Source organism: Antrostomus carolinensis, unplaced genomic scaffold (genome assembly GCF_000700745.2).
Source record: "Antrostomus carolinensis isolate BGI_N321 unplaced genomic scaffold, ASM70074v2 scaffold10594, whole genome shotgun sequence".
Classification (NCBI taxonomy): Eukaryota; Metazoa; Chordata; class Aves; order Caprimulgiformes; family Caprimulgidae; genus Antrostomus; species Antrostomus carolinensis.
In genome coordinates, this window is record NW_010310152.1 from 1 (window position 1) to 9,853 (window position 9,853).

The 9,853-nt window shown below is 39.9% G+C and overlaps 1 protein-coding gene across 1 annotated transcript; it reads left to right on the forward strand.

Annotated features, from left to right (window-relative positions):
• Positions 1-285: 285 nt before the first annotated feature.
• Positions 286-8,217, forward strand: NUSAP1 (nucleolar and spindle associated protein 1; the record flags this gene model as incomplete). Its single annotated transcript, XM_010166320.1, has 7 exons — positions 286-411; positions 1,191-1,303; positions 2,289-2,476; positions 5,223-5,398; positions 6,749-6,859; positions 7,554-7,665; positions 8,130-8,217. Coding segments are annotated over 7 exons (914 nt in total), but the record flags the coding sequence as incomplete, so codon positions are not given.
• Positions 8,218-9,853: the final 1,636 nt, after the last annotated feature.

Genomic DNA, 9,853 nt, shown 5'->3' on the forward strand with positions numbered 1-9,853 from the left:
TGGTTTTGTTTACTTACAAGGACAGTTCTCTTAACTTCCCCTGTAAAAAACGTCACTATTGAAAGAAAATAACCTAGACTGACTGTAAAATTCATGCTGGGCTTGTAGTTCGTCAAGACGTGCTGTTACTGATGTGCTGTTTAAAAGGTGTTTGAGGTACTTAGGACATATCTATACCAGCTGATGTTTTTATTTCTCAAAACCTAAACCCACTTTGAGGAGATAAGGTGTGTTTTGGAGCAAATCCTTTTAAAAATGTTGTGATGACATAAAAATATTTTCCAGGAGTTCTAACGATTGTGTCTAATGTTACTGTATCAGGTGATGCTCGTCGTGCAGGAGGGAAGATCCCTTTATATGTAGGCCGTGCATCTAGGTCTGGGAAAACAAGAGCGAAAGCTACTACACCAAGTAAGATAACCTACCCCTTAGATGTATTGCCTGTGAGGGAAGGGAGACTTAACTTCCAGGTTGTTTACAACCCAAATTTCTATTCCTGCTTGAAGAAGAGAACATACTCTCTGTAAAAAGTCAGTAAACATAAAAGTTCCCAAAGGTTACATCCTCCAACCTGTAAATTCATAGTAGTAAGTGACTCACATGTGTGTTATAAAGCTGCTTTATCAAACACTTTGATGTCTTTTGGATACAATACTCGCATTCACAATTTTCAAAACGAAGACCAGGAAGACATGCTATGAGTCCTGCTTGTTTAGTTTTTGCTTTAGAAGTACTATTGTTGTGCAGTATTATTATGAATTAATGAAAATTAACTCATTTTCATCACTTTGCAAAATACATTCATTCATTTAAAATTTGGAAGGTTGTTTTTTTTTCTTTAACTTCAGAATTTGGGGGTTGGACTAGATGAGGTCCCTTCCAACCCAAATCATTCTGTGACTCTGTAATTCTCCAGAGCATGCACCAGGTAACTGGCTATGTAGCTGGTAAAGTAGATTCTATTTCCTACTGTTTGGTTAGCTGTGTATACACAGTCTTTAATTAGAGGGAATTGGTTTTGGTGGGGATTTTGTTGTTGGTGGTTTTTTCTTTTTTTTTTTTTTTTTTTTGTTTTTTTTTTTTTTTTTTTTTTTTTTTTTTTGAGGACATAACAATAGGTGTTTCAAGATTCTTCTATTAAGTAGTTAACTTCTTTAGGATCTTATCAGATATGTGACCTTTTTTCTCAGACTTTAAAAAGTTGCATGAGGCCCACTTTAAGAAAATGGAATCTATCACTGACTACATTGAGAGGAAAAAAAAAATTATTGAAAACTGCAACAGTTCTCTCAGCAATGTCAAGGTAAGTGATAACAGGGGAAGAATTCCATTGTTCCCATATTCATTTATCTCCAGAGCATCTCTGTAAAAGTACTGTAGAGGCTTTTTAGAGGAGTAAGTAGCTGGTCATGTGTACGTGCAGTGGAGGTTATGATCAGTGAAATTTAACTGCAGTCCTGTATCACTAGTTACATGTAGTTATTTGTATACAGCTTGTGTAGTTATATAAGTTTTTCTATATTAACAGTGTGTGGCTTTAAACAGTCATAGAAACCAACAAATAACTTGTCAGTTTTGAGTAACAATAATTATATCACCATTACTTTTGTGAAGGATCTCCTGGAGCTTTTGCTTACAACTGTTTGAATTGCTGTAGAACTTAACCACGGGGATGTTTTTCTTTTGTTTGTTTTTTTCAAAGAACGGGAATTAAATATTAAGTTCCTCTTTTGTGCCTTGAAGAACCATTGTCCAATGACTGCACTGAGACTCTCCTTTAAAATACAAGCAGTATATGTTGTTCTCAGTGTCCCCAGTTCTCACATTTTGTATTTCACACGTGCATGGGTGAAGCTGCTAATAGGGCCTCTTTCAGAACATGACAGACCTTAGGAAAAGTGACAGGACTGTACCAGTGAGTATATGAGTGAATGTGTCAGTGGGCACAGCAAAACATAAACACTGCAGCTCCTGAACTCTGCACTTCTCTTTTCTGTGGCATACAGTGTATCAATAGATACTTAAGCCAAATTACTTTTGGCAGGTGCTGTCCAAAAAATCAAATCATTTAAGAGCATCAGAAAAAGGCACTCCAAAGAACAATTCAAAGGTATGTGTTTTCAGATCAGTTTAATAATAATAAAACTACTTATGTTTAAAATATGCTTTTAAAGAAAAAAAAAGTCAGGCTGTACGCTTCTGATTCGCTCTGTATTTTGCCTTCCTCTGAGCTGCTTTTCTGATACATTTTTAGCAGTTTCCTAACTCATGGTTTGCTTTTTCCCTAGAAACAAACCAATGGGAAAACATTTTTATTCAGCCCAAATCCAGAAAGAGGCAGATTCTCCACCACCTGCACTCCTAGTAACCTCCAGCGCTCGCCACGCAGTTCCCTGAACGCTGCCAGTCGGAGTATTTTATCTAGGAAATCTTCATTTCATCCTTCTGTCCTTTCAACTACCAAAATGAATGTCAGGTAAAAAGAACAAACTAAAACTCCCAGTGAGCAGTTTGGTACGATGCACATGAAATAATCAACACTGACTGCGATTTGACTACATTATTTGTATTCCAAACATGGATTACACGAGACTAATTCTGGTTACTAGCTTTCACTCTAGTTTTATGGCTGATTTACACCTTACTGTGCTGTTACTATCTCAATTCTTCATTTTGATGCCTGATGGTAGTGGAATCTTGCCTTTCTTTCAGCTTTCTTTTTTTGCTAAGACAACCAAGCCAAGTTATTTTTCTTCTCTTACTGTGTTAGGTCTTCCATTTTGTCAGCCCACCTCACAGTCTCTGTTATATCTGAATTAATTTATCTTTGAGGTTATTTAGCCAGAACTGTACACAGTATTTCAGGTGAGTCTCACAATGGACTCATAATTGGGTTGTTTTTTGGGGGGGGTAATCTTTTTCTCTTCTCCACCTCTCCTTCCCCCTGCCCCGATGTCACAGCAGGGGCTCATCTTGAGATTGACTACTATAAGCAGGTTGTTTCTAGCAGATGGGAACCAAGTTGACACTGGGAAGTCATGATGAATTGCTAAATGAATGAGCTCATACTCAATGCTATTAAACCCCATCTCATTTCCTTCTAAAACACCACGTGCACTTCATTATTCCTACGCAGGAATCTAATTCTCTATTACGTTGATGCTTCCTGAACTTTTGTTATCATTAAATTTTATTAGCTTATTACTAATTTTTCTAAAGTCTTGAACAAAAACCCTTCTAAAAGAAGGAATCAAAAGGACAGTCCATATGATACTCCATTGATAAATGCCCTTTTGCCCAGTTTTATTTTCAGGGAAAGTCCTTGTCTCTACTATTTCTTTGTTGGTTTCTAATTATTGTACTAATTACAATTTTATTCAGTTTACTAAACTTTCCACAGTGATTGCAGTTCAGATTTAGACATTCTATACTTTACCCTTATCCTTCTCTCCCTGCTTACAGTACCTGGTTAATCTCAGGTCTCAGTTCTGTTCCTTTCCATTTTCCTGATAATGTTCACTTCTTAACTTTTGCATGCCAGGATTAGAGCTGCTGGGACTTTTTTGGTCCCTGAATAAAGTGTGTGTGGGATTGTTGTTACTAAGTCAGATAGTGTGACTTACAATATTGACATCTCCTATTAAATAATTATGGGACTTTTAAATGCAGTTCTGCTAATCAGAGGTCAGGTTCACGGGTTCCTGGTAAAAATCAAGCGCATAATCTTACTGGCTTTGTTTCTGCTTTGAATGTGCTGTCTCTGATTTCAATAGATAACAACATATACAGGCAATATTGATTCTGCCTCTGGTCTCCTCTTGGATGATCTTTGTCTTCACTGCAGCCCTACTCGGTTCTTTAGCAATATGTAAACCAAAACAACACTGTCAGAATTTGCTTCCATTCCATTTCTCCAAAGATGTGCCGGGGTGGATCTTGCAAGCTGCACTTCATCCATAAACTTGCTAGCCTTTAAAACAGCCTGCTTTGACATTTACTCACTGTCTTGCCATATCTTGCAGCCTTTCAGCTTATTCTCAGTACCTTTTTGATAAGGTGATTACTTCATGCAAGATTTTGGGTTTTCTTTCATATGTTTTGTCCTGGTCTCTCTAGGATCAAGTTAATTTTCTTCTCAGTAGCTGGAATAGCTGTGTTTTGGTTTCAGTGGGGGATTTGTTATGAGAAGAATATTGACAGTGTACCAATGTTTTTAGATGTTGATGGAAGTCCAAGGACTTTAGTGTGTTGCACAACCCCAAACTGGCGTTTGGATATGCCAGTGAGATATTCCATATATCCTATCACGTCATGTTCTGTATATTAACCAGGGCTGAGGAGAAAGCTGGTGATTCTCTCAGGGATCATTCAGGCTCACTCTTCTGGTGTTTCAGTTTCAGGATTGTCTTTGCTCTGGGATCACAGGCTGGGCAGCAGTCGGTGGGTGGTGAGCAATTGCACTGTGCGTCACTCATTTGCATATTCTATTATTACTGTTGTTATTTTATATCAATTAGTAAATACTTATTTTCTCAACCTATGAGTCTCCTTATCCTTACTCTAATTCTCTCTCCTATTCCCTGCGTGGGGAGGGTAGGGAGAGAGCGAGTGGCTGTGTTTGGCTGCTAGCCAAGTGAAACCACCATGTTCATTTATATTTTATATTATATATACATTTTATATACACACATATATACATTAAATATGTGTGTATATATGCACATACATATAGCACGTGTGTGTCTTGGCACACAAGACACTTGTGTGTTTTGACTAAAATATCCAGCTTCTTCCTCTTGTAGATTTTTGAGTTCTAGAGTTCTGATAGTTAATTTTCTTTTAGTTTTTCTTAATTTGAATTTTCAAATTAACAATATTTATATACAGTGTTCTACTACAGAATCCAAATCTAAAGTAAATCATACCTGTTGGTGAAGAAATTACTAGCTTCTTACATCCAAATAGATTTGCTCTCCAAAATATCAGTAAAGTCAGTTGTTAGTAATTCTGAATATTGCTCACTGCTATTGACGACAGTTCATACCTTTGCTGGCAGTTTTCAAGTTATTTTTGGGGCAGTTTATGCACAAGCTGTGAACATCTGCAAGACAGGTAGAACTTTCTACCTGCAAGACAGGTAGAACGCAGAACCTGCTTTATTCTGCCACATTGCTTACCTTCCTTGTAGATGACTTTGTCTTCGTATTTCTAATAATTTTCAGGTTCTCAGAAGCCACAAAAGATAATGAGCATAAGCGCTCTCTTACCAAGACTCCCTCTAGAATGTCTCCCTTCGTGGAGGAGATCTGCACACCTGAGAGCCAAAAGAGCCGCAAACTCATAAACCGCAAAAGCAGCAAGGGAAATGCGGGAGATCATGATCTGACTGCACCAAAGGGTAAAGTGGATGTTAAATATTTGGCTTTTTCAGATCAAGACTTTTGTCTTATTGAATTACTATATAATTTTTTTTATAACCTAATGTCATCTAGACCCAGGTTTTAATTTAATTCTCTAATTTATGACTGATTTGTTAGAAACTGCAGCAGTTTGTTTCCTTTGGTTTCCAGTGTTTTGATTAAAATGGTTAGGTGCTAAGACTGAAACATTATGATACCTAGTTACCTACAGAAAAGCCTAATACAGGATGTAGGGGATAGAAATCGCTCTACAACTTCAGGGACAATCACAGAATGTCAGGGATTGGAAGGGATGTCGAAAGATCATCTAGTCCAGTCCCCCTGCCAGAGCAGGAACCTAAATGAGATCACACAGGAAGGTGTCCAGGCAGGTCGTGAATGTCTCCAGAGAAGGAGACTCCACACCCTCCCTGGGCAGCCTGTCCCAGTGCTCTGTTACCCTCACTGTAAAGAAGTTTCTTCTCAAGTTTAAGCAGAACCTCCTGTGTTCCAGCTCACACCCATTACCCCTTGTCCTGCCATTGGGCATCACTGAGAAGAGCCTGGCAGCCACGCCAATGCCTGAGCTGAGGGTGAGCTCACTATGTAGCAAACATTCTTGTAGCTGGTACAGGGAGATCCTGTCTGTGGTGAAAGGAGCTCCTGATGCCTTCTCAGAGGTCTTGTTCTCCTTGTGGGATTGCCATGCACCTAGCATGGGCACCTAGGCCTCTAGCAGTGGTTTAGGGCAACCTGTTATTATCGGCCTCAGCAACCCCGATCAACTCGGGAGCCAAAGAAAACGCAGAAATCTTGTGATTACTACTGAGCTCTGCACCAGCACAGCTCTGCTATCTAACCATCGATACCCTAGCATCACAGGTACATGAGCATCACGGGTACATGAGCACAGAGAACCCAGAGTTGCCTGTCTTGCTGTGTGACAACATTGATGTTTTTTAGAGGGAGAGAAGAGTCTGGTGTGTTCTGGAAGAATGCTTCTTTTTAATGTGAAAATCCACCTGGTTCCAAATAAGCATCGAGACTAGGGAACACAGTTTGCTCTGCAGGACTAGAAAAATACATGGAGCTGTAGATGCTATTGCAGAGCAGAATCAGAGTGAAAGGGACGATACTCTGCAACTCTTGCTCTCTCCAGACTGAAATATCCCTATTTCAAGGGAGCTGCATCTGTGCAATTCTGTCTTTAGAGGTAGCAGACAGGAGCATTTAATGGCCCTTTGGTCCCCATAGTTGCAAGATCATCTTCACAGGCACTTTCCCACTTGCTCTGCACAGTGATGTTCTTGCTGCTGTAATTAAGTGCGGTATCTTGATGCCTTTTGTAGTTATCACCCCCTTCAAGTTTGCAGCTCAGTCTGCAGAACCCACAAGCGCAAAGAAGACATTTGATCTCAAAGCAAGTCTCTCGAGGCCGCTTCGGTATCAGCCACATAAAGGTACTGTGATCCCGTGCCGGTCCTGTTGGTCGCACCCCTCACACTCATGAAGTGAGACACTGGTACAAACCACGATACAGCAAAGTTTTCAGTCTCTCCTCACTGGATTCCCACAGCATCTGTGGACTGATGTTAAATTCCTACAGAATACATGCTTCAAAAGCCTCCCTGCTAAAGAATCATAGAATCATAGAATGGTTTGGATTGGAAGGGACCTTAAAGATCATCCAGTTCCAACCCCCCTGCCATCAGCAGGGACACCTTCCACTAGACCAGGTTGCTCAAAGCCTCATCCAGCCTGGCCTTAAACACTTCCAGGGAGGGGGCATCCACAACTTCCTTGGGCAACCTAATGAATGACCAACAGCACATAAATATAAGAATAAGCATCCTTGTATTCCACTGAACAGGTGTATGTACAGGGAATATGAGACATTCCTTACACAGTGAGGCTTATTTTAATTTTCTTTAAAAAGTGTACTATTGTGTGAGAAGTCACCTGTTACCACTTACAGAAAAAACTGCTTGTAAGGAATGGGCTGGTGAAGCTGATAATGCAGCTGAAAAAGCATTTTATTTTAAAGTCAACCAGCAAAAAAAGAGGGTAGCTAGTATAAAATTCACGGTAAGAAAGTTAAGCACACAATTACTACACTAGTAATTCAATAGTCTTTCTTTTGTCCCTGAACTGTAGGACGACTAAAACCTTGGGGAGAATTTAAAGAAAATCCTGTCCTGAGTAAGTCCGTTGGTAGCAACGTCTCTGCACTGAAGAAAGATTACAAACAGCCACGTCTCCAGACAAGGTTAGTACCCCACTGGCTTTTTACAAATAGTGTTATTTAAAATAATACCATGACTCACTTGTCCTTCTAGGATTTAAGTATGCAGTTCAGGGAACAATACTTCCTACATTAAGGCAATTTTTGCCTCAGGTAGTCTGTCTGGTATCAGGAAGGCCAGCAAAGAGGGCAGCTCTGAGTCTGATGGATGTTTATTCTACGAAAGCTCCCAGTTGTAGCTGTTGGAATTTACCTTCAGCTGTGAATATTGACGTGGTGTTACCTTGAACGTTAGGCCTGGAGCTCTAAGCAGAGGTATTTGCCTGAATGTTTGGATTGTTCCAAAATGGCAGGGTTCTCCCTGCTCATGGCAAACGCAGCACACTGGTTAAATAGATGTTAAGCCTTGGTCACATTCCTCTAGTTGCTTCTGTCTCTATCTTTAATATAACTTGATATGGTTTGTCTCTCTTCTCTTTCCCCTTCAGGGAAGAAAGGCGTGAGAAACATGAGCAAGAGAGAAAAAAGAAAAAGGCTCAGGCTCTTGGAAACCGTAGAGGACTATCTGTGGATTAGGAGGAAAAAGAAATATCAAAGACATCACTGTAAATACTGTTCCTGTCATGTAAATATTTGTGCTGTCTGTGTGTGGTTCAGGCTGCTATTAGCTCGTGCAAGCCAGAGAGCATTGAATGAGACCTTAAAATGCATCTGAGCCTAGTATTGTAGTGATCAACTTCTCCAACAAGATGGGAGTTGTAAACTTTAGGAGCTTAGAACTATCTCTAGTTTCTTAATAATGTTTTCATTTAACTAACTCATTTAACTAGAAGATGTTAAAGAAGGAAATGTAAGTGGAAAAAAGACTTGAGAAGCTTTTGTGCAACTAGGGACAGACTTCCCCACCAGCACGCATCTGCCCCCCACTCGAGTGCACATTTCAAAGTGCAAGCCTCAAACTGCTCAATGTTGCTGGAGTTGGAGATGTTCTCCAGATCCATCCTGAAATTCTGTAACAACACTTACAGCAGTTAGTGAGCATTTCTAGTTGCATGCCTATGAAGTGGTAGGGAATTTCCAACAGAAGAAAAAAAATATGCAAGCTCTCTGGAAAACTAAAAGCTTACAGCATGACATAATTGTAAAATACCGTAACTTTTAAAAAGTCACCACTGAAACGTGGATTTACGAACTACCAACTGGATGCTCTGAACAGTTAAGGTTGTTTTGTTCCTTTCTATGGTAAATAGCAGCTGGTAACAAATTTTTTCTGTTTCTCATCTCTATGATTCTTAAAAAAGGTTGTACTAGTGTGTAGGTAGTGAGGCACATCCAGTATCTTCGATTTAAAAGCTATGGTTACTTTTAAAAAATACACAGAAAAGCTGGATTTATTATGGATAGCCCTGGAAATGTAATTTAGCAGTTGTAACCTCAGCTGGAATTTTGTGCCAGTAATTGTTTCAGTAAATGTAGTGCCCTATGAAATATATGCTGAAATGTTAAGAACAAGCAATTTTTTTTTTTTTTTTTTTTTAAGAAACTTAATGGGGTGGGAAATAAATATTTTGTATATATCCTGTTTATCACTGGTTATATCACCTGGTGTACTATGTGTATTGACCTGGTTTTGTTCACACTTGTATTTACTACTCAGTGTCTTTTTTTGTGACGTGTTTTCTGTACCCATGAGCCTGCCCCCCCCCCCTTTATGATAAAGTGTTTGTTTTGGTAACTTTAGAAAGGACAACCCTCACCCCCCTTTGTGCTCTTAAGCTATTTAATTCTGTGCAAGAGGAAAGTGATAGTACAAGATGCTGCTTCAGCCTGTTTTGCTGTGGCCTCTTCCGTATGAAATACAGGCAGATGTGATATCTGTAAAGTGCTCTGCAGCTCAGGACCCTGCAGTGCAGGTCAGTGCTTGGGTTGGGCTGAAAGCTTTGTCAAATTACCAAACACCAGACTTCACAAAAAGGGAGGTACTGAGCTTCTGTGCCACCAGCTCAGGCTGACTCCTTACACCACTGCTGAGTTAAGCTAACTGCTCACAGCAGGAGAGTGATTGACCTGTCCTGTAAAGGTGCTAACAGAGCTGAGCTGTGCCTCCTGGGGGAGCAGACAGGGCTGGGGTTTCCCCAACAACCTCTGCTCTATGCAGCTGTAGGACCATCAGCAACAGCTCTGAGCTAAAAGCCAAGCCCTCTGCAGAGCT